The sequence below is a fragment of the Lygodium microphyllum genome, chromosome 18 (assembly GCF_053477565.2).
Source record: "Lygodium microphyllum isolate KBCC chromosome 18, Lygodium_microphyllum_v1.1.10, whole genome shotgun sequence".
NCBI classification, from domain to species: domain Eukaryota; kingdom Viridiplantae; phylum Streptophyta; class Polypodiopsida; order Schizaeales; family Lygodiaceae; genus Lygodium; species Lygodium microphyllum.
The window spans coordinates 141,853,656-141,879,815 of NC_141152.1; the positions used below are offsets into that span (position 1 = coordinate 141,853,656).

The 26,160-nt window shown below is 43.2% G+C and overlaps 1 protein-coding gene across 5 annotated transcripts in view; it reads left to right on the forward strand.

Moving 5' to 3' along the window:
• The window catches only part of LOC148021456 (uncharacterized protein At5g02240-like), a 199,211-nt gene extending 178,871 nt beyond the window's left edge, over positions 1–20,340 (forward strand). For 2 of the 5 annotated variants that reach the window (XM_087699346.1, XM_087699342.1), the window contains 3 exons: positions 19,318–19,435; positions 19,718–19,887; positions 19,964–20,340. In XM_087699346.1, coding sequence (XP_087555472.1) covers positions 19,318–19,435; positions 19,718–19,881 — 282 coding nt within the window. In that variant the 3' untranslated portion in view covers positions 19,882–19,887; positions 19,964–20,340. Of the gene's footprint in view, positions 1–19,317; positions 19,436–19,717; positions 19,888–19,923 lie in introns of all 5 variants that reach the window. The other 3 variants (XM_087699345.1, XM_087699344.1, XM_087699343.1) reach the window with 3 other exon arrangements.
• Positions 20,341–26,160: the final 5,820 nt, after the last annotated feature.

The window sequence follows — 26,160 nt, forward strand, 5'->3', positions numbered from 1 at the left end:
GTTGGAGCACGAAAATAAGCAAGCAGCGGGTAAGAAGCTCTTCCACCTTGCTCGATTTGCCTTGGATTATAGCCATAGGAGGCTTCTGAGGTTGGCAAGGTTGCAGTCTTCAATTGCGATAGTGAACCTTAGTCTGACAGTAGTTTTTGGATATACTGCAGTTTTGGATGTATCAGTCATTTATAGATGCACAAGTTAGAGATTTCGAATCTGTAAGGTTTCGTGTGTTTGTTGGATTACAAACATAAAAGGTATCTAGATACAAATTGCAAATTGCAGTTATCATTGTACAGTCAGTAAAAAAGACTGTGCGTTTAGTTCTGGTGTACCTGGGATCTGCTTGCTTGCAGATTGTAGTTTTTTACAAGGTTATTTATTTCATCAAAATGTTTGAAAAGCTCAACCAGATTGTTAGCGAGGAGCTTGATAAGAATATTTACATTGCATGGAAATTCAAGATGACAAATTTCTTGAAGAGAAAAGGTGTTTGGAATCACATTAAAGGAGACATGGCAATAGCATCTGAAGTTTTTGTGTAAAATACTACTACAAAGAACATGTAAAGGCTAGGAAAGATTGGGAACACACATAGAGTAGAGTTATGTATTGGTCGTCTATCAATGTCCCAAATAGCAAGATGGGTTATCTACAGGAATTTTATATCCCCACTATTGCATGGAAGAATTTGGCAAGGCTGTTTAAAGTAAACACAAAGGCTAGAAAGTTGTAGCTCAAGTTAGAGCTGAACCAAGTGAAAAGAGAAAACATGCCCATTAATAATTATGCCTTGAAGATCAAGAGTATTGTGGAAGCTTTTGGATCTATCAATATGGTAGTTAATGATAATGATAGTGTATGTATATATACTTAGAGATGAATACAAGAGCTTCAAGTGATCTGTGAACATAAGGAATGATATCCCTGATTTTGCAGACTAGATTTCTATGCTGATACTTAAGGAGAAAAATCTTGGCTTAGATTTGTAAACTCGGGTGCCTCTAACCATGTGACTTCTCATGGAGAGTGGTTTAGAGAGATACGAAGTCCAAAGTTTCCAAGCTATATAGAGACGTGAGATATTACAACTCACTCCATTACTCATGTTAAACATGTTTCTTTAAGTATGGAGAATGGTAAAAATAAGTACTTAGTTGAATGTGTCAAATATTACAAAAAGTTTAGTTTCTATTTGTTAGATGGTAGAATAGGGATTGTGGGTTTAGTTCACATTTAATTGTTGTTATATAGAAGATCTTAAAAATGATTATAGGTTGATTGCAAAAGGAAAACATGTTGGTAGATTGTTTACTCTTAATGTAAGTTTGCTTGAAATAGATGTTGCCATGTCTGCACAAGGTTCAGCTGTTATGGCTAATATTGAAATTTGACATAAGGGAATTAGTCATTTGAATGTGCAATGGTTGAAAGACATGCAATCAAAACAAAATATTGATGGTTTGCCTAAGTGTAGAGTTGATAGGATGCATAAAGTATATGCAGCATGTCAATTTGAAAAGCAAGCAAGGCATGTGTTTCCACATGAAAAGCACGTATGCAAGAAGCCACTTGAATTGATACATTCTAATGTGTGGGATCTTACAAAGATTGCAACTTTAAATGGTTACAAGTATCATATTTCCTTCATTGATGACCATACTCACAAAGCATGGGTTTACTTTGTGTGTGAGAAAAGTGAGATACTCACTCACTTTAAAAGCTTTAATTCTTTGGTTGAGAAGGAGATAGAGTTGCATATTAAATGCCCAAGGTGGCTAACTGGAGGAGGAAGATCTCTCTCCAATGAGTTTTTTGATTTCATACAAAAAATGGTATACAGAGGTAGTATACATGTAGATATACTCCGTAGCAAAATGGAGTTGTTGAGTGGAAAACAAGAATATTTCCAAGGTTGCTTGTATATTGATGTCAAAAAGAAACTTGCTTCATTACTATTAGGCTGAAGCAGTTGCTAGTACTATATACATTGTGAAAAGGACACCCACTACTGTTGGGCATGATATGATACCTGAAGATAAGCTTATAGGTAGAAACCCAAACCTATCCCATCTAAAAGTATTTGGATATATTGCTTATGTGCATACTACTGATGAGTTGCATAGTAAATTGGATCCCAAAGGAGAAAAATGTGTATTTGTGGAATATTCTCATGAGCAAAAAGGATATAGATGTTATAGGCAGGTTACACTTGAGCTAAGAGCTAGCACGGATGTTGTTTTGTATGAAACGAGCAGCTGATATAGCTGTGTGCAGAATGCAATTGACGCTAATGAGCATGAGAGTGTGGCTATGCAAAAAACACATTAGCAATTAGAGACATTGAGTGGACCACAAGAGTTTCCCGCTCATGGTTCTATTGATAAACCTTGGAGTGGCATATTGAGATCACATGTATGCTACCACAGAATACTTGGCCAATTGCACTCTCTTTTTTTTTTTTGGGGAGGGGGGGGGGGGGGGGGGGTGCTGTAATGATTGAGAGAGTAGGAATAAAAAGTGTGTGTGAGCATGAGAATACATGACAGACAACACTAAGCAACTATCCGACCTGAATAATGGTTGGAAGATTGATAGATAAATGATAAAGTACAAACCAAGACATAGTCATGTAGGTCAAAGTTCTGGCCTATGCCTTTGACCCTTACTTATATAGGGAGGTGTAATCCCAAGTTCAGCACCGTCACGTCGCAAGTCCCCCCCCCCCCCTCGCTCCGTCTGATCGCGCCCGCTCCCCAGATCGATCGCACCCCTCGCTCCGACTAATCGTTCCCTTCCACTCTGTCTGATTGCACCCCCCCCCCCCCCAAATCGCGGGCCATTTTCCCCCCGTCTGTCCACCCCACCTGACTGCTTCCCCCTCACCTGGCCATTTTTAGCTGGCCTGTCCATCCAAACACGACTGTCCCCCCCACCCCCCTGGCCTTTTGCCCTTTCGCCTGGCTATTTCCCTTCGCTTGTCTGCCCGATCTAAGGAGCTGGAGCTAATGGAAACAACGATTTATGGTCAGGTAGTAGGACATTCCCCAGCCAGGGCCCAGTTTCGGGACTGACTTTATCCCACGCTGCGCATCGACACAGCGCAGATCGTGGAGGCAGTCCTAATGGGCCAAGGGATCTTCATGGTCCGGCTCAGTTTGGCAGATGCAGCACTCAAGTTACTCGCCAGTTCACCATATGCGTCCACAAAGGGGGTCATATACATGGTCCCTTGGTACAGTGGCTTTACTGTGGAGGTGTTTGCACTCCACAACAGGTTCCTTCAGTACTCGGTCACCCTTCTTTTCCCTGGCCTGGCGATAGAGTATCACCAGTTGATGGAAGACTTTGGACGGCTCTTCGGCACTGTCCTTCACGCATCTTTCGTGGATGCAGTGACAGCAGCAGGAGTCCCAAAGGTACCGGTGGCAGTGAAAGAGGTCAAGAATATCCCACAGTTCCTAGAGATTGAGATAGGCGGACACTCCTTTCGGTGTTGCCACGACTATGGGCATCAAGCAGTAGTTTGTACGCGTTTCGGAGCCAAGGCAGCTCCGCCGACAAGCCCGCAGGTAGATGCTGATGGCTTCACACGGACCCAAAGACGACAGAGAGGGAGACGGCAAAGGGGCACAACCAGCTCCTTAGACCCAGCCTCGATAGCAAGGAGTAGGCGGGTGAGCGACGCCCGTTCGGCAAAGCACTCCACAAAACACCCCCCCCCCCGGTCCGTCCCCCCTCAGGACCGCAACTCCCCACATCCTCCACCTGCGCCATAGACTGTCTAACGTGAGTTTCCACAGCACCCTCACTCACCCCCCTACACTGACCTTGGCCCACAGCCTTCCCCCTCCCCACCCGCCATGCATCTCTGTCCATCCCTCGATGCTCTTTCCCCCCACCACCTCCCCTACCAAGCACCCCCTCTGATCCACACCCGATTCAGGTGATCCCCCTGTCAAGAATTGCGTGGTGGGGGGACTTGCTCAAGATGCTGCGCCGAACACACACAGAATGCACAAGGAGAAGCTCACTCAAGAGACAAGAAGAGAGATGGAGGCCAAAACGTTTTCTTGCTGGTTTCTTCTTCTTCTTTCACACTCTTTACAATGTACACAAAGTATAGATAAGATACAACATAAAGGAAAGTGGCTTACTAAGTCACACAATGCATAACTGACTACACTAGTCGACTGGCGCTATAATTATGCCAGCTGTAAATAGGTGTAACAACCTGAATATAATAAGTAATGAGTCAGTGGCCATGTGAGAGTCATAATGACCACCGACGTGCTAAGTGTAGAAGTGTGGACCCATCTAACCAAGCGGTCCATCATCAATATCCGCATGTATTGAGCTTGTCATCTCAACACTCCTCCTCAAGCTCAACTGCATCTCTGCAACTCCAAGTAAGCTTCGAAACTTTTGAAGCTTCTCTATACCCAATGCCTTCGTGAAGATGTCAGCTATCTGATCCTGTGTGGTGACATACAGAAGTCAATCTCACCTGCTAGTACCTTCTCTCTCACAAAGTAGTAGTGTAGCTCAATATGTTTTGTCCTAGCATGGAACACAGGGTTCCTAGCCAACTGTATACTGCTCATGTTGTCACAATAAATGACAACTGGACCTTCCACCTGCACATCCAAATCAGCCATTAACTTTTGTAGCCATACTACCTCACATGCTACAACAGTAGCACCTCTATACTCAGCCTCTGTACTCAACAAAGCAACTGTAGATTGCTTTTTGTTGCTCCAAGCAACTGCTGCACTACCAAGAGAGAACATGTATCCACTGGTAGATCTTCTATCATACATACTACCAGCTCAATCTGCATCTGTGTATCCAAAGACCTGTACATCTGTACCTGCCTCATAGAGAAGTCCATAATGTAATGTGGACTTCACATATCTCAATATGCGTCTGACTGCATCCAAATGTGCCTTTCTAGGTACTTGCATAAACTGACTCACAAGACCAACAGCATAGCTCAAGTCTGGCCTTGTAATGGTCATGTAAATCAAACTCCCCACTATCCTCTTGAACATAGTAGGGTCTTCTATCTCATCCCCAACATCAGCACTCAACTTTACATTCTACTCCAATGGGACTGAAAGTGGTTTGCATGCTGTCATACCATACTTGGACAACATATCCAAGCCATACTGTCTTTGGGACAGCCATATACCATCATCACATCTGATCACCTCAATCCCAAGGAAGTACCTTAGCTCACCTAATTCCTTCATCTCAAACTTCTTCTTCAAAAAATCCTTGACTTCAGCAATCTCACTATCACTATCACCTGTAATAATCAAGTCATCCACATAGATGACTATGATGACCAAACCTACATCTCCCTTTCTCACATAAAGTGAGTGATCAGCATCAGAAACATAAAAGCCAATATTGACAAGATACTCTCTAATCTTGTCAGACCATGCTCTAGGTGCTTGCTTGAGTCCATAGAGCGCCTTCTTCAACCTGCACACATGCATGGGATGCTCTAAATCTTCATAACCTGCTAGCTGATCCATATACACTTCTTCCTGCAAATCACCATGCAAGAAGGCATTCTTCACATCCATTTGCTGCAATCTCCAACCTTTTGCTGCTACTAAAGCAATCACACATCTGACAGTTGCCATCCTAGCAACTGGACTGAAGGTTTCATCATAATCTATGCCATATGTTTGGGCATAACCTTTTGCAACCAGCCTGGCCTTGTACCTACTAATAGAACCATCTGCATTGTGCTTAATCTTATAAACCCACTTACATCCAATAGCTTTCTTGCACTTCGGCAATGATACTAAATCCCAAGTCTTATTGGCCTCCAATGCAGCCATCTCCCCATCCATTGTTGCATCCCAATGAGTATGACCAACAGCATCCTCAAAACAAGTGGGCTCAACATCCTCAACTAATTTCACCATATAAGCATAATGGCGAGCTGCATAACCTTCAAAACCAAATCTTTTAACAGGATATCTGACCCTGCTAGATCTGCGTACCACCGGATCACTCAATGGAGCCTTTACATTATTATGAGCTCTCTGTACACCTAGTGTCTTGACAGAAGGAATACCAAGCTCATCATCTAAGCTCTCTGAGCCACTAGAGTCTCCATCAAGAACTGCATCAATGCCATCTGACACTTTATTCTTTCCTTTGTCTTTACCTGTAGTACTACTAGATGCACCTGAAGATGTAGAGGTACTCCTTAGTCTCCCAGACCAAGGACTACCAGATGATGTCTCTGGTTCACTAAGAGTCTGTGATTTTTGCTTTTCAGCCTGCATATGAGTGTCATCATCATCATCATCATCATCCAATGCATCACCACTAGATGGATACCAACTGCTCATTTCATCAAAGATGACATTCTTGCTCACTCTGAACTTACATGTGACAGGGTTATAACAGCGATACCCTTCTGCTCTAAAGAGTATCCAATAAAGGCACACTTTTCAGCCTTTGGATCCAGTTTCTTCCGCAATTCATCTGGCACATGAACATATGCAATGCAGCCAAACACTTTCAAGTGTGAGACATCAGGCTTCTTACCTATAAAACATTTTTCAGGGGTCATACCATGAACTGCAGCTGTGGGAGTTCTGTTCATAATATAAACAGCAGTATGAACAGCCTCAGACCAAAAATGCTTAGGCATATTCTTTTCAGCCATCAAGGCACGTGCAACTTCTGCAATATGCCTGTTTTTCCTTTCTGCAACCCCATTTTGCTGTGGGGTATACCTGCATGTGAATTGTCTCTTTATCCCATAAGACCTCAGAAAATCACTGAACTTATTTGAGAGGTACTCTCCCCCTCCATCTGACCTCAAGCACTTTACTTTCAAGCTTGTTTCTCTTTCAATTGCAGCCTTGTAAGTTCTAAAGTGCTCAAAAGCTTCACTCTTTTCTTTCATAAAATATACCCACAGCTTTCTAGAACAATCATCAATGAATGTGACAAAGTATGAACTGCCTCCAAGAGATACATTTTGTGTAGGCCCCCAAATGTCTGTATGCACAACATCAAGGATATTTCCGCTTACATCTCTGTCATGTGAAAAGGGTTGTCTTGCCTGCTTACCAAACTGACATGCTTCGCATACCTTATGAAATTCTGCAACTCTAAATGTAGGCAAACCTATAACCAACCCTTTGGACTGCATTAATTTTAGCCTTTGTACATTTGCATGTCCAATGCGTTTGTGCCAAATTTCAATATCTGCAACACCACCTTTTCCTTTAGCATACATAGTAGCATTCATAGTAGGAATTCCTGCATCCAGAGTAAACATACGTCCAACTCTACTTCCCTTTGCAACTAACTTGCACTTGTCATTGAAGTCTTCTACAAAGCAACCCTTTGCATTAAATCTAACTTGCAACCCTTGCTCTACCATCTGACCGACTAACACCAAGTTCTTTGTAATAGATGGCACATGTAATACATCTGAAAGACTCTTTGTCTTACCATCATGCAAGAACAAGGGAATTTTTTCAATGTGTGAAATTGGGTGGCATGAACCATCACCCGTCTGCACATAACCTACATTTTGCAGATCCTACATCTCTCCAAACCATTCTGCATGGCTGGTCATATGATTGGATGCACCTAAATCAACATACCAAACATCATCATGTGTTCCCTTTCCTGTAACAGCATTCAGCATATGCTGCATAACAAACAGACGTTCATTTTGATCTTCATTGTGTAGAAGACGATGCATAGTTTCCTTGCTGTAACTTACCACTGCGGATATTATCTTTCTTAGCATAACATTGGGCTGCGATATGACCTGTTTTGCCACAATAGTGGCACACAATACCAGAGTTGTTAGAACCTCTGTTCTGCCATCCACCTCTTCCTCTAAAGCTCCCCCTGCCTCTAAAGTTACCACGACCTCCTGAAACCTATATATCGCCAAACTGCTGATTCAATCTGTTTTGCTGGTTGTCACTACTACGTCCTGTACCACGGCCTCTTGAAGAGAACCTGCCACGTCCCCTTCCTGAACTGGAGTAGAAAGCTTGGACCTGTTCACCACTTTTTTCAGATGTCTCACTCTGCATGTTGATCTCTTCGGTGATTATAAGGGAGACCAACTCATCGAAATCTGAAAATGGCTTTCTAATATATACAGAAGTTACAAAAGACTTCCAAGCCTTTTCGTTCCTAAGTCCACCCAAGGTAGACAACACCAAATCATCATCATCGGGCATTGCATCAATCACTGCCAAGGCATCTGCAATGCTCCTTACCTTCAGTGCATACTCATTGATAGACATCTTCCCTTTCTTCAATGTATTCAACTCTTGCTTGAGTTGAATCTTTCGTGCCTTTGTATTTACTAAAAACATACTTTCAAGTATGGTCCAAGCTGCATATGAATTCTCTACAGTTCTAATATGTCCCAGCATATTATTGTCAATTACTGCAGACAACCAATACATGACCTTTTTATCTTTTTCATTCCATTCCTTCCGTGCTTTTGTCTCTTCTGTAGTTGGAGGATCACTCACCTCCAACTCCTTTTCTTCACTTGAAACAAACTCGTAGAGGCATTTTCCAATTAGGAAGTTCGTGACACGGAACTTCCATGATGGGTAGTTGTTCTTGTCGAGCTTCTCAATGATGGGGCTTCCACTGTTCTCTGCCATTATCACAAAATTAATACCAAACAGCAAGCAAATCTTCTGCAACCCTCGACCTTAGTGCACAGCAATACACCAGACAGCCTTTTTCACTGTCTACTCAACAATACATGCAATCTGTAACCAGCTTGAAACGGCCTCAGATGCCCAAAATAATTGCGGGAAAAGTCCTAAAGGGCTAGTTTGCAGAATACACAGCGCTCTTCGCACACACCAAATCTCATTGCAATCTGAGATTTTTGCTCGACCCTGCTTCCGGTGCCTCCAGAGGCACTATCCAAGACAGAGAGTGGAAGAATGGGAGAGCTTATTACCCGTGGATTGCTTGCTCGAACCTTGCTTCTTCTCCTTCGCTTTAGCCTTCGAAATCAGCCTCTCTCAATGGTGCGGCTCTGATACCATGTCAAGAATCGCGTGGTGGGGGGACTTGCTCAAGATGCTGCGCCGAACACACACAGAATGCACAAGGAGAAGCTCACTCAAGAGATAAGAAGAGAGATGGAGGCCAAAACGTTTTCTTGCTGGTTTCTTCTTCTTCTTCTACACTCTTTACAATGTACACAAAGTATAGATAAGATACAACATAAAGGAAAGTGGCCTACTAAGTCACACAATGCATAACCGACTACACTAGTCGACTGGCGCTATAACTATGCCAACTGTAAATAGGTGTAACAACCTGAATATAATAAGTAATGAGTCAGTGGCCATGTGAGAGTCATAATGACCACCGACGTGCTAAGTGCAGACGTGTGGACCCATCTAACCAGGCGGTCCATCAGCAATGTCCGCATGTGTTGAGCTTGTCATCTCAACACCCCCCCCAAACCCACCCCCCCTCCTCACACAAGAGGTCATGAGCCACACACACCTACCTCCTCGCATCAGCAGTCCTCCCTCTCCCATACAGCCACCAGCTCATCTACCACTGCCGCTCGTCACACCTTCCCAAGACAGGCACTGCTATTGCCACAAGAGTTCTTCCGCAGTTGCCCATGGTCGTACTTGAGAGTTGCGGAGTATGGAGAGTTCCCACTACCTCTTGAGGTGGGGATTTTCGTGATTTGTAAGTCAAGGAGGGGCAAGGTCCATCTACTAGCACCACTGGATGGATCAAACTACGCCTTTTTTCTTCGGTCCTCTTACTCAAGGGAGTGGACGACTACATATATAGAGGAGGAGTTGAAGAGTCAGGTGGCGGATCAACATCTCCCAGTGGATGGGAGATGAAGGATAAGCATTGCTTGCACAGCAATGGCCTGGTTGCATGATGGACATTAACTGGTGGGCTGGTGCCGAGGTTTCACACTTGAGTATTATCTTTCAAGCCCCTCTACAGTGGAGAGCTCCGAGGGACATGATCGAGTGGCCCCTGGCACAGGCGGCACGTTTCTACTAGTGTACAGAGTCACAACTCTCAGCATGGCTGATCGATGCATTGATAGTACCACATGGAGCATCTATCACCCCTATGGTCTGGCCGAGGGCCACCATGGGGGATTGGAGTTCACCGTCCAGACCGGCGGCAAAGCGTACTTGCATGCCTTACAGTTTCTTCTCCTCATCAACAGCATCCATACCGAATACATGCCTACACAGTTTCTCCTCCTCATCAACAGCATCTACACCGAAGAGATGTCTGTTCGGTCAGTCTCAGGTTTCGCCATGAGCTTACACCTTGCATCTTGGAATGTGAATAGTCTCCACTACAATGGGGCACATCATTCCAGGAAGTTGATTGTTCGGCAAGAATTGCAATCTGCCCTTGTCGGACGGATTGACATCTTGCTTCTACAGGAGCACAAGCTCACCCCCACCTAAGCCTAGTGGGTAGGGAAGGTACTTTCGGGCAGCTCGCACACTTACTGGGAGCATGCCATAGGTGCCCACGGCAAGAGTAAAGGCGTATGCACCTCTATTAGCCCGAGTCTCACCCCCTGTGTACGAGACCACGCGTCGATAGTAGCAAGGAGGGTTCTATAGATCAAATTGGATACTGGGGACTCGTGCATTGGAGCTCTCAATGTCTATGCCCCTACGAAGGTTAGGGCACGCAGCAAGTTCTAGATGGAGATCACAGATGGACTCCTAGAGGTAGACTCTTGTATCATTGGAGGAGACTTCAACAACGTGGAGGCTTTGGAGGACCAGCAGAGCAGAGGCAAAAACTACTAGGGCATGGTTGGGGAGGAGCAAGAGGCATGGGAGGTCTTTTTGCTGGCAATTGAAGCACGTGATGCCTAGAGAGACCCTGCCTTCCATAGGAGAGAGAGGTTGTTGGACTTCTCTTGGGGATACATGCGGCTAGGTGGAGTCCTACTAGAGCGCTTGGACAGGTTTTATGTGGGAGAGTGGGCAGGCTCTCGTAAAGGCCAGATTTAGTAGTTGGCAGACACCACGTCTGATCATTGCCCCGATCCTCCTACCACTTGGCCCCCTAGCATCCACCATAGACATATGATCCTGTCGGATCCCTGACTCGATCTATAGGAGGGAGGAGGTGACGAGACAGACAGAGCAAATTTGGACCAGAGAGTGGGACAAGAGAGACCGGATAGCAAAGGAGGTTGCAGAGGTTCTAGCCGAGTCGAGCAGAATCTGCCAAGAGTCAGCCATACAAGCTAGGCAGCAGAGCTAGAAGGAGGAGAGAGCACTCCGGTGGGACCTGGTAACCACATAGAGATTATTACAGGAGGCACCAGGGGATCCTACCCTCCACGTACAAGAGGTGCACGCACGAGCAGCCATTGCTGGCCTAGAGGACAGGCGCTCAGAGTTCTCTTTCCGAACCTCAACAGCCTTCTAGGTGCGGAAGGGGGACATGATGTGCAAGGAGTTCTTCCAAGTGCACCAGCCTTTCAACACAAGAGCACAAATACACAGCCTTCGGGATCAGTATGGGAGGACTCGTTCTAGCCTAGACGAGGTAATGGAGATTGCCACCAACTATTACACACGCCTTTTCCAAGAAGAGACAGCTTCAACTAGAGGACAGAGATGTAAACAATAGGTATGGGATCACATCCTGTCCCTCGTCATAGAGGAGATGGAACGCTTCCTCCTGGCCCCCTTCATAGAGAAGGAACTAGAGGAGGCTTTCCATACACAGGATTGGGCAGAAATGCCCGAGGGAGGATGGCCTCTCTAAGGCCTTCTTCACTACCTACTAGGAAGTGGTGAAGGACCCCCTACTAATGGCCTTCCAGGAGATTTTCACTTCAGGACAGATGCCAGGGAGTCTCTCGGTAGGCCTTATCAGTCTTCTTCCCAAAGGGGGAGACCGGTTGGAGCTTTCCTAGTGAAGACCGATCACCTTATTATTATTGGCCTATAAACCACTGGCAAAGATGATTGGTAGGCGACTATGCCCCGTGCTTCTAGACATCATCCTTGACACACAGACAGGCTTTGTCCAGGATAGAAACATCCTTGACAATGTATTTACCTTCTTTGAGGTGATAGAGTGAGCTCAGCACAGTGGGCAGAGACTAGCCGTATTACTCTTGGATTTCAAGAAAGCTTATGACAGGATAGACTGGGATTTCCTAGAGGGCACCATGGTGAGGTTGGGATTCCCCCAGGTTCAGATTCGCGGAGTCTCCACCCTTTATAGATCGGCCACCAACAGGGTTCTCATAGGGGAAAGGCGAGGGGAGGAGTTTTGGCTGGAGAGATCAGTTCAACAGGGCTGCCCCCTAGCCCCATACTTGTTTCTACTCTTTGCAAAGGCGATGTCTCACTTTCTCAAGTCACGTGTAAGCGGATTACATGGCCTCCGAATTCCAATGAGGAAGGAGATTGAGTTGTTAGACTCAAAGTATGCTGATGATACAGCCCTCTACATAGAGGATGATGAGTCATATTTCTTATGGCTAGTGGCACATGGAGGCTTGGCAGTGGGAAGTTGTCTTGCCCAGATACAAAAGGAGGGAGCTTGTAAGCACTGCACACAGCAGCATCTGGAAACCCCAAAGCACTGCATGTGGTTATGTGAGGAGGCGCAGCTCGTGTGGAGAGGAGCATGCCGCATCCTTCACCGTATAGCACCCAACCTTGGATGTATCTCATAGGGAGCTTTCTATTGGCAAGCAGTCAGCTAGGGCCGTCACCTTCTGTATGAGGCCGGGATGCAAGACGCGATATTCATTATCGAGGCAGGGTTGTGCACAGTGGTCGGTTTGAAGGCTCTACCCATGGAGCCCACTACAGACCGCTCGAAGGTATGGGAGATCATAGGGAGTCTTACTGGATGGCATATCTGAAAGGCGCGGTGTTAGGAGGTTTTTGGTGGAGAGAGGCTTTCAGCAAAGGCAACCTTAACAAAGCTTTGAACCTCCATCATCCACTCTCTCCAGGGCCAATGGGATCAAGTGCAAGGCGAGTCCAAGGATCGCCAGGAGCTCCGATGTCACTTCATGCGCACTTGGGGCGGCCAGGATCTATTTTTCGTGATACAGGCAAGCAACCTCAGTTGGCGATACACACCCCCCTTCCCCCCCGCATGGCTTCTTGTCCCTATCTCCCCTAGACCGCCTTGAGAGGCTTGTATACACGATGTATTTGTGACTTTGCATCAGCTTTAGCTAGTCTGTTGAGCATGACCACTCCATTGTAATCAATTTTTTGAGTAATATAATCAGCCACATTCTACTTGGACAAAAAAAAATAGGGAGGTGTATGGGACATGCAGTCTTGGACATGTACACTTAAATTTTTGAGCTCAGAGGACGTGGGGATCGAGACACGCAATGATTGTTAGCAGCAGAAAGACAGAGAGAGGGAGTGTAGAGTTGAGAGAGTGTGAGCACGACTTGTGGGTGCAATCGAGTGTATACCTCTTTAGGTTTTTAGATAGATATATATATGAAAGTACAAGTACTAAGGGTGTGTTCACACCGGTGCACATATAAAAGACACGAGGGCCCTTCATTCCCAACAACCTCCCACCTAAAGGCAATGTGCCTTAAGAGGAGAAAATAATCAGCTAAGTCTAGTTATGTACAAAGCTGAAATACATATATCTATCCAACTTCCATCATCTGTCGGCAATGAGCAAACCACTCTACTGGAAGACCCTTCGTGAGAATGTTTGCAGGATTATCATCTATATGCACTTTGATAAGCTCAATGCTCTTGCTATGAAGTACATCTCTAATTAAGTGGTACTTCATCTGTATGTGCTTTGTCTTTGCATGAAAGACGGAACTCCATGCTAGCATGATAGCACTCTGACTATCACAATGGAGAACAGGTAACTCTGTAATGCCAAGCTCTCCCACCAGACGTGAAAGCCATAAAGCCTTCTTGCATGCCTCAGTGGCAACCACATACTCTGCCTCTTTAGTAGACAATGCAACACACTTTTGTAGCCTGGAGATCCAAGAGACTGCTCCTTTGAAGGTAAACACATATCCAAAAGTGGACTTTCTGTAGTCTGCATGACTAGCATAGTCTGCATCTATAAAGCCAACAACAGATGCCTTCTGCTTTCCAAAGCAAATGCACAAATCCTTTCTGCCTTTGAGGTATCTCATAATACCTTTCACTGCTTCCCAATGCTTTTTACCAAGGTTTGCCATGTATCTGCTAACCACTCCCATTGCAAAGGCAATGTCAGGACGTGTAGCAACCATAGCATACATCAAACTGCCAACAGTTGAAGCATATGGTATATTGGCCATTTCAATGTTCTTATCATCAGATGTAGGGTTGTCCTCTGCAGTGAGTTTCACATATGGAGGCAATGGAACCCCAATTATCCCCCCTCCCCCCCCCCCCTCCCCTTCCATATTGAAACGTTGTAAAACCTTAGAGATATAAACCTTAGAGATATACTCCTGCTGAGATAGATAGAGTAATCATTTCGACCTATCTCTGAGTATTTGCATGCCAAGAACGTGATTTGCTTCACCAAGATCCTTCATGTCAAAGCTGCCATGAAGACTTTGCTTCAGTGAGTCCAAGATATGAGTATCACTGCCAGCAATCAACATGTCATCAACATACAGAACCAAGATAATCAAGTTGCCATCTGCTGCCTTCTTGGTGTACAAGTAGTGATTCACTTGACTTCTATGGAAGCCTTGAGACTGCATAAATGTATCAAACTTATGATAGCATTCTCTTGGTGCTTATTTCAGCCCATACAAACTCCTTTTGAGTTTACATACCATCTTCTCTTTCCCTTTTTACACAAACCCTTCAGGCTGCTGCATATATATGTCTTCATGCAGATCGCCATGTAAGAATGCAGTCTTTACATCCATCTGTATGAGCTCCATATCTTCAGCTGCAACCAAGCCCAAAATGGTTCTCAAGGTAGTCATCTTGACTATAGGAGAGAAGATCTCATCAAAGTCAATTCCATGTTCCTGCTTGTACCCCTTCGCAACCAATCTTGCTTTGTACTTTGGTGAGGAACCAGAAGTGACCATATTGTAAACCCATTTGCATGGAAGTGTTTTTTGCCCTTTAGGCAACTGCACCAAGTTCCAAGTGCCGTTTTTCTCAAGAGATTCCATTTTTGACAGCATGGCTTTATACCATTTCTTGCTGTCTTGTCTATCCATTGCTTCCTTGAAGCAAGACTGTCCACCACAGTCTGTCAACATTACATAATCAGCCACACTGTTTGCACCAGGAATGAATCTATCAGGTTGTCTAGTAGCCCTAGATGATCTCCTAACCCAATGATCATTATTTTCTGGTTGTTGAGCATTTTCAGCTTGCTGTCCTGGCATTTCAGCCTGCAAATCAGCATTAACAGCTTCTTGTCCTGGCTGTTCCTGCACATGTAGTGGCTCATTATCATGGGAAATAGCCGGTTGATTATTTCCAGCATTATTTTATGCATTTGCAGGTTCATTTACAGCAGGTATTGCTGCTGTACAGCAGGCACATTTTGCTATCCAAAAGGTATTTCTTCCCGAAATACAATAGGCAAGTAACCAAAACGAGAGAGCACTTTCATTCCAATTTGACTCATGTGTCCCAACTGGCCATGCCACAAAAAAACACTTAGCTACTCGGTCACGGCAACAACATGATCACTCATACTAGATACATGGAGAGGATTCAAGGTATCACTTTTACAACCTCTAGCAATCAATCTAGATCCCTTACAGATCTTCCATTTCCCATCACCAAAGGTGGTATGAAATCCATGGTTATCTAGCTGCCTTGTGCTAATCAAGCTCTTCTTGAGCTGAGGTACATGCCGTACATGTTGAAGTGTGAAGACAGAATCATGCTGAAACTGTAACTGCACACTGCCAATACCTGCAATATCACATGCATAGTTGCCCCCAAGATGGACAACACCATGTCGACCCCGTGTATAGGCAAGAACCACTCACGATGAGGGGTGACATGAAAGGAAGCACCAGAATTGAGAATCCAATTGTGCATGTCCTCATCTGTATCTGCAAGTAAAGCATGTGCACTAAAGTATGAAGAGACCAAGAGTACGTCATTCCCACTGTCACTGTCATGAGTGACTACATTCACCTCTTCAATTTTGACACTGCTCCTCTTAGGTTGACTCTCTTTCTTCTCTTCTTTACTATCATCTGTCTTCTTGCCCTTTCCTTTCTTTTTCTTCCATTTGTAGCAGTCATGTTTAAAGTGACCCTTCTTGCCACAATGATGGCATTCAACATCTTTGCCAGGTGATTTACTGCGTCCCTTGCTATCAGATTTGCCTTTCTGATGTGATCTGTCCCTAGTATGCAAAGCACTGGAAGACTTATTGGATGCATTGTTCTGCCGATTCATTTCTTCCATGAGTAGAGCACTCTCTACATCAGCATACAAAAGGATCGCATTAGAATTGCTCATAGCAGTCCTGAATGTATCTCAACTCTCTGGAAGAGTGCAAAGCAAGAACAAAGCCTTAAATTCTTCATCAATCAAGAACTTCAAGGCAACCAGCTGGCTGAAAATGGAGTTAAACTTACTCAAGTTAGTAGACATTGTTGTACCCTCTTTCATACGCAAATCCATAAGCTTTTTCAGCCAATTCACTTTGCTTGCAGCACTCTTTTGTGCATACAGTTCTTCCAGTCAAGTACAAATAGCATATGCAGCATCCAAACCTTCAATGTTAAATAGCAAGGCATCAAAAATCAATAGCTCGATGGTTGAGCATGCAAGCTCATTTAATTCATTCCAATCTTCTTGTTCCATATCTGCGAGCTTTGCCCCTTTGGTCTTAATCGGCTTTGCCTGCTTCTTCTGCAACAGGATATTGTAGCACTGTTTTTGCTAGTTATGTGCTTCTTCAAGCTTCTTTATGTGCATGAGATCACTGTTGTCACTGCTACTAACCTTGATTTTCAGCCCAAATGTGACTAGAAATTCAGCAAGTGCAGGCCCAAACTATCACACAAGTGACCAAGGTACAAAACAAGTACAACCAACAATAAATGACCACGTAGAAGTAGAAATTCCAGATCTGTAAGTAAATTTTCAAAAACACCAAACCATGTGCTACAGCATTCCACAACTGATTACAGTTGTTCCAAGGGCAAATACATCATATTACATGAGAAATCCCAAATTTTAGATGCAATTTCTGTTGTACATGTACCCACGGGCATAAAATTTGACACGCATGGTCAAAAGCCCCAATAATTTTGTGCTCAAAGCATCAACCATACATTTACACTGTCTCTGACATACATAGAACAGGCCAATTTTGCCAAAATAGAGCAATTTCAACAAAACCCTCAAATTTCACTAACCGATCTGTCCTAGTTGTATTAATACATGTTCTTGAAAGCATAAAATGGACAAAAGTAGTAAAATTTCACAAAATTTTGCAAAAGCCCCAAATTTCTCGGGTCCAAATGTGCACCAATGTCAGCCAATCTGGCTCAACTGAACAGAATTTCACCAATACAGTAATAGCCCGAAGCCCGAAATTTTATGGGTCCAATGTTGAGAAATTTCACTCAGATGAGCAAAATTTCAATAATTTTGGCGAAATCTCCAGTTCCAATGCGCACAATGTTTGCAATTTCTAACACAGATGCCTCAATTTTGCATGAACAGTATTCAGTCTGGAGAAGCCCCAAGTTTCTGGGCCATTGCACAAATCTGACCTTTTGTGCTTACGTGCACGAACCCCGGTTAGAGGGAGGAGTTTCAAAAAATTATTTTTGAAGAAAATAATGTTTTTGGATGACGGGTCTGTTGACCCATCGGGACTATCAGTGCCCTGCTGGTCCCGTCCGGTCTAACGCCTAGCTGCCATCGTCAACATTCGTTGCCCGTCAGCCGCGGCACCGTTGCTCGGTTACACAGCACTTTTGCATCGTCACGCGTGGCTCCTGTCGACGTTCGTCAGCGCAGCCGTGAATTCGTTGCCACGCTGGTCAGCAGCTCCTCTGACTTACCCACCGTGCAGCGCTATCGTCAGCTCGTCTAACTTACCCGCTGGTCAGCAGCCTGAACCAATCGACTGCCCTTTGCACCTGTTGACTGCCTCTCTCGCACACAAGCCTGCCTTCGACTCCCCTGCACCTATCCACTGTCAATTGCTACTCGTCAAGTCCACCTGGGACTCCTACAACACCTACCGTTTGCTTGTCCCGAGAACCATGCACTCCTTGCCAAAGCTCTGATACTAGTTTGTTGAGCTCAGAGGGCGCGGGGATTGAGACACGCAGTGATTGATAACAGCAGAAAGACACAGAGAGGGAGTGCAGAGTTGAGAGAGAGTGTGAGCACGACTTGTGGGTCCAATCGAGTGTGTACCTCTTTAGGTTTTTAGATAGATATATATATATATATATATATATATATATGTGAAAGTACAAGTGCTAAGGGTGTTTTCACACCTGCGCACATATAAAAGGCACGAGGGCCATTTATTCCCAACATAAATATGCATGAAAGACAAAGTAAAATTGTAAATTGCCACAGGTGTATGCTCACATACAAAATGAAAGGGATAAATGCCTAACAAAAAAGAAATTGCTGTTCAAACTATGTGCACAGTTCCAATAAGTAATTTTCTACAATTGTGACTGCTTTCTAAATGTTATCGTTGCTGAATTCAGTCTGCAAATTCCAATAACAAGGTATAGAGCATGGTATGTGCAATTCTAGGTAACTCAGTAGAGAATGTGTCCTTTGTGAGGAAGAAGCGTCTGTGTTCATAGAATTTAGAAACCCTATAGAAAGAACATCAAGGCATGAGTCTAAGCGAGTTGAGCATCTACAAAGGTAATATGTCAATGAAGAAAACTTCGGATCATTGGTTTTTTCATGGGCTCTTAGGAACTTTCATGTGCCTGCAAAGCTGCCTAATCTTGTTGACGTCATCATGGCCAATGTGACCTCCTCTACAAGGTCTATAGCCTGTCCTCCCTTCTATGACTAGAGCTCCTGCATTTTGGCCATCATCTCCTCATGCTGTACATGGGCCAGGCACAACCAGACATAGAGGTAGGAGGATACAGCAATGGCAAGAAAGAGAGTAGGTAGCAGTGTTCAGATCATGGCACCCCTTGCAAGTGGCATTGCTTTTGTTATTTCTATGATTGTAAGAGTTTTCTTGATATGTGCACCTTAGATGGTTGCGATTAGATCTTATGTGTTGGCTTCAGGATGAACTAACAGTTTGTTGTCCAATACGAATGTATCTTTACAGGGTGAGAATTGCCTTCGAGAAGCCTACAGGAAGCAAGAGGGCATAGCCTATAACATTGCTCGCCCCGGTGGTCTGACAAACAAAGAAGGCGGTAAAAAGGAAATAATTGTTGATCAAGGTAAGGAGGCATTCATAGAGGCTATGATAGCTTCATGTGAGGCCAAGAAGTAGTGCACTCTAAATACTTTGTTACTTCAGCATTAGGAGAAGGCGGTAAAAAGGAAATAATTGTTGATCAAGGTAAGGAGGCATTCATAGAGGCTATGAAAGCTCCATGTGAGGCCAAGAAGTAGTGCACTCTAAATACTTTGTTACTTCAGCATTAGGAGAAGTCTTCTATCAAGTAGTGTCCTTGTGTGCTTCAAAAGAGTCATGAAAACAGTACTACAATTTAATGCAGGTGATAAGATCTCTGGAAGGATTACAAGACAAGATGTGGCCCTAGTTGTCTTGGCCTGTCTGAAGGGGAAACGCACTCCAAATTCCACATTTGAGATTGTGAATGGTGATAAGGAATTTTCGGATTTGGGGTCGCTTATGAACCTTGTTCCTGATCAGCTATAGATTCAGGTATGTGATTATACTAATTCTGTGTCATGTTTTCAGCAATAAATACACATTGAAAAGCCATATGTAAAAGCTTCAGGAAATAGCTGGTTTATGGAATGATGGGTGGCCTGGATGGTATGCCAAGCAGTGTGTATGAGGATTATGCATAGGCACTGGTGGACATGCAAACTCTTGAAGTAGAGGTTCAGAACATATTTACTGTGTAATTTGGTACACTACTTTGCAAATACTTTCAAGTTCCATTTGACCATTCAGTGTAATTATCAATGCTGCAATTGAGCAAAGATACACTAGCTTGAAACCATTAGCCTTGTCACTGGGCGCGCACTGAAGCAGAAGCTGATTGAAAGAACATTACCTGTCTACATGTGATTGTTGTAAACTTGTACTTATATTACTGTTGTAGGCCATGGTGATATGGGATTTGACAGATTAGTGATGCTGATTGATTGATTTGCGTGCTCTGAGTATTGTTGTCCAGTTAAGTAATTCTCTCTAAATAAGAAATCAAAATTTGAGTGTGAAATCACAGACAGGATCTATGAAGTAGTGATATTATTGTTCTCAAAGTTCTGCTTGTGTCCAGTTAGGCTACAATTTAAGAAGTTTTGATGTCCAATTCAGCAGGTGTGGAACAAGCAAGACTGTAGCAAATGTTGAGGTTCAAATAGGACGATATGCTTTTAATAAAGTTTCATGGGCATGGTTTCTTACACAATGGTTGGGGTTCCCCTTTTCTAGGAAACATTTACAAGGAGAATTACTTTGTTTGGTTTGGAAAACTATACAGAGTGTATTGACTTGGAATGTAATGTAGTGATTTGAAGCAAAATGACAATGTAGTAAATTCTTATTTCGGGAAACTAAAACCTTCTCAAAGAGAATTTCATTCCTACTCTTGGCATTCCTCTTGTCACAAAGGACTAGGAGATAGCACCCTTCAAACGTTGAATATTTGTATTATGAAGCAACAAATAAACCCTTCTTTATGTGTTGGCTAGTAGTCACTGTAGGAAACAATGACCATGCAACAACTAGTAAACTCGGAAAACGATAACGTTTTTGCTCTCATGCTTTTGGCATTTTGAACTAACTAATGTGGGCTAGATACTTGTGAAATGCTAATGCTTTTGTATAGGAAACTTGCTCTAAAACAAGCTACCTATTTCTATGTACAACTAATAGTACTAGAAATATGTCAGCCTATTTGGTAATCAAGTGGCCTATTATGTAAAGGAAATGAAATCAATCAACAATACAATAAGATTTCTTTGAGTACCGAAACCATGGTGGATATGCTTATTTGCCTCATGTAGTCACTCCGCTTCTAGATCCACAACACGATTGAGAGTGAGAATTGAACTTCAAAGTTTTTTTTTCAGTATCAATATGAATAGAGCTTTTGGTCTAGGGTAAACTTGGTCTATTTTGCATAGTGCAATTAGGAAACCAAATGAGTATTTCATGTTGAATTTGCTCATCACATGTACAATGCACAATATAATCCTTGGCCATGGTGTGGAGGTTAATTTCTCTCTCCTTCTTGACTTAAGTGTACTTATCCAATGTGATCATAGAGAGATTCCTCTAGAATATTAGGAGAATACAAGGATCACCTTGTTTCCTTGCACCACATTTGTAATGTTAGGACTTAAAATATGCACAAGGTTCTCCAGAGGAGTTTGTATGGTACATCAAATAAAATTTTGTGCATGTCCAATTTAGTCAAGGTATTATGATAAACCAATAAAGCATTGATTATGTAATTGGTTTATGCAAGGAGCATTGCCCTTTTGTTATTATCATTCTTTCTTAAAAGTAGGTCACTTCATTGAAACTAACTAGGGGTAATTTTTACCTCATACCAACCAAAAGCGCTTCCAAAAAAGGGCAAAGGAGAATCACTTAGTCGTTGTATTATGCTAATAGCATATGCCATAATGTACAATACTAACAAATATGAGCTTTGAAAATGCGATTGGAAATTCAAGAAACAGTGATTAAAGAGCTAAACATATTGATAAATGAAACTTTATTATCAACAATTCTTGTAGCTACATGAGGTTGCCACTTGCCACACGTACTACAATGTATTGCAAGTGCTACAATACCTTGGCCAATCGTGGGATTTATATGGAGATGACCTTAGAATGCTACTATACAACTAGAGGTCAAAAGTATCCTTCATCTCCGAGCGCATAGGGTTTGTTTATTGAGTTTGTGCCTTGTTAACTGTGACTTCTATTACAGAATCCGAGATACACGCTCGACTTTCTTATATACTTAAAATATATATGGTGAATATTATGTTGGCACAGAGTGAGAATAGATGAGAGAAAAGAAAGATGTAGAGAGAGAGGTAGAGAAATCGGCAACACACTTGGGATTGGAAGATGGGCCAGTCTCCCTCCCCCCTTGTGGAGTTATATTATTGACAAGGAGCAAGCTCCTCCGTTACACATAAGCCAGTTCTTACTTGTAGATCTTGGAAAACAAGATCACGGTTCCTTGCATGGTATACAACCAGCTAACACTTGCACAACTTGGAAGTTGGCACCTTTTGATCCTTCTTGAGTCTCCTTCTCTCCTACACAATATGTGTAGGGCTCTCCTCTTGGCGCTTGATTTCAGCAAAGCTTCCGCAGCACTTGCACCTTCTCTTCTCCTCTTGGAACTTGATTTCAACAAAGCTTCTGTATCACTTGCATCTTCTCTTCTTCTCTTGGATATATACAAAGTGATGCTTCCTTCACATTTCCCTTACACCCAAGGAGAGCCTCCTCTTTTATAGGCTTTCAAGAGCTTCTCTTCTTGGAGAGAGAGTTGAGTTGATCTTTATGCAAGATGTGGTTGTTCCACTCTACATCACTAATTTCGAGATCTCTCTTTGTGCATTGTTTGGATGAAAAAATGTCCAACACGAAAGTTGTAGATCTCGCTGTTTTCGATAACCCACATGGCCCATTTTTAGAGATCGTTTTTTTATTGCGAGATATTTTAAAAATGGATTTTTCAAAAAAAAAGCTTTTTAAACTATACTCTTAACTTGTGGTCCATGCAACCACCTTGAGTCATAGATAAGAAGAGTTCATTAGATTGCCTTGGGCCTCAACCTTAAGATTGAATTTCACACGAAAGCTTGTGTAATTTTAGACCTTAGAAAGAGAAAATCATTTCTCTTCTCACTTCCAGAGGATCACGTCTCTCGTCTTTCTTAGTAAGAGAATTCTCTCTCTCGTCTTTTTTCATGAAAGAAAAGACCTTAAACCTTGACTTGTAGGGGAGAGGATGATCCCAAATGAATGCAATGCTCATTACACACAAGTAAACATTCCCAAGCGTTCTTAGATGCACACATAAATACATATACACAATGCTAATGCACTCCCTTTTCTTAGAACTCAATCTATCTTCATTTATATGTAACTCCTTGGTTCTTGTGTACACTTTTACACTAGGCAAACACTTCTTTTCCCCTTCATAACTTGTACTGCCTGTATCAGATATCCCCGTCACAATGCTCTGATCATCCTATTAAGTGATGTACTAGGAATATTGATCTCTAAATGGTCTCATGGCCATGCTAGATCATCATCAACACTCGAAGAAAAGTGAGTCATTAATTTATTGACATGAATTTATTAAATAGAAAATACGTAATAAGCAATCGATTTAGTGACAAATTCAATAGTACATGTCCATCAATTTTATTAAAGCATTGAAATTAACGCATTTGGATACTAAAATGTACTATTGACCAAGTTTAATTAGTATTCACATTTGTAAATTCAAAGACACTTGAGAATTTGGTTTTAAAAAATCACATAAATTAGACTAACTAATCTGAGAATGAAAAACCTAGCAAATTGTACCTCGCCATGTCTTGCTCTTATCAAAGCCAATGCACGTATAACATGCAATGGTGATGATGGTGCTAAGATCCCCTCTTGTTATTTGGGGATGACCTAAGGTGACTTGGGGTGTGGAGCTTCCAAGCCCTTGGCTTGCTAAGACCTTCATGTATACTCCTCCTTGAGTACCAATGCGCATGCCTTAAGGTACACTGGTGATTTTGACACTTGTGTGAGTGTGCTCCTATGACCTAGGATGCTATGTCCCTAGACATTCAGATGGGCATTAGTAGCATTGGCCACAATGATTACAAAGTGACTTAATTTGTATGCACTAAGGACACTTGGGGGTTAGGGCAATTGAGTCATTTTTATAGGATTGAAGGCCCTATTGTGCACATGGATTGTGTGATTACCACTCTTGGGCTCTCGGCTTATCGACTGACACATTTATACACTGGGATGGCCCTTGGGATGTGGTCATGACTTGGAGTGTTGCTAGCTCCTAGGCTTAGGGGTGAGCTCATTTGGCTTTGTAGTTGGGAGGCATGCCTACATCTTGTTATGGGTGGCACGCCTTCATCTCGTTAAGGGTGGTATGGGACACTGCTAGTAGGAGGAGCATGCACGAGGGGCATGTGTTGCAAGTAGTGGGTACAAAAGCAAGGTATATTTTTAAGTTCATAATCGTGCTCGGGTTTTGTTTTGAGGCAATGCTTGTGCGCAAGAATTTTTCGGCAGTCCGAGGAGCTATCACTCTAGGGCTAAGGAAGACCATCATCAAATGTCAAAATCTTGTAGCTCGAATAAGCATCAAATTGTTGAGTAAGAGTACTCTCTGTCAATTCAATATTTCATGTTAATGTCAATGTCAATTTTAATCTTAATGCTAATGTGACATTAAATATAATCTCCCTTCTTAATATTAGCATTAAGATGAAATATTATATTAACATTGATTATAAATGTTGGACATGAGGGAGAGAGAGAGAAACTAGGATTGTGGAGAGAGAGAGAATAGTTGATAGTCGTGGAGAGGGATGACTGTGATCGTGGGCAAGTGGTGGAAAATAGTCGTGCAGAGAGAAAAGTGGGAGAAATTTTGGAAGCAAAGGGGAGGTATTGTTGCTCGGGCACCACTCGCGAGTTCAGTTAGATGGTGACGGACAGTTTGAGTATGGATTTTAGACGAGGTAGGGTGGGAGTCGACGTGTCGCAGGCAGTCAAATCATCCTAAAAGATCACCTCTCAGATGGTCATTTCCTTGAAAGAATCAACGGGTCAATCTTCTTTTGGTGGAGTGGATGTCTTCTTAATCTCCGCGTCGGAGCAAAATCCAGCCAGCCACGATTGGGTTGGGTGTCAAGGACACATCATCTTACTTAAGGATCTCTCTCTCTCTCTACCAAACCATTAAAAATTTTTGTTTTCCTGATTTTAGTCCATCTTTACGCGTCAACCACATGTGATGGCAAGCAAGCCCCTTACTTACGAGGAGGAGGGGAGGGGGGAGGGGGTAAGGGATTTGTAGCTATACCAAGGCGTTATTGCCAGAAACACCTATATAGGGAGTAGTAGTGACTCTAAGCCCTACTTGGTTTCCACTCTAGGTGCGATTCTCTATACCTAGTGGTGAACCCTCGCATGTGTGGTGTCACAAGGGTGTAATCCTGGGATGTGCTTATGTTGTACCATTTCTTTCATTAAATAATGCAAGAGTATACCTTGCTTGCACATATAATGTTACCTTTATATGTCGTGTCGAGTGAGTAGAAGATCCAGTGCCCCAAAAGCGTGTCGTGACTCCCCACATCGCATCGATCCCCATCACGATGTCCCTCGCGGCGTAACGACCCCCAACACGGCAACCCTAATACAAGTCATCATGTGAAGACATGGCGTGGCTTCCTCATGGCACAACCACCATTCAAAGACAAAACGCAGCCTCTCCGCATTGACAACACCAAAACCAAGGTAAAACCACCATTCGAAGGCAAAACACAGCTTCCCTGCATTGATAACACCAAAGCTAAGGCGCAATTTCCCACAATAATATGGAGAACAATGGAGAGAATGCACCCATCCCAATGGTTGAAGAGAGGAAGAAGAGTCGAGGTTAAGAATGGAGAGAAGCTTAGGAAGAAAAAGTAGTCGACTAGGGAGGCAATTGAAGGGCATGTCATGTTTTTTGGATTCAATCTGAAGGAATATGCATATGAAGGAAGAAGAAGAGGAAAATAGAAGAAAGTTTGAAGTGGAGTAGGGTTACAAGAGTGGATGATACAACAACAGGAAGAAGTGAAGAGACACAAACTACAAGAAGAGGTGGATAGGTTGGCAGATAGATTAGCTAGGGAGACAGAATCTAGGAGAGCTCAAGATATAAAGAAAGACAAGGAGAAGGCAGCTGAAGCAAGAAGCA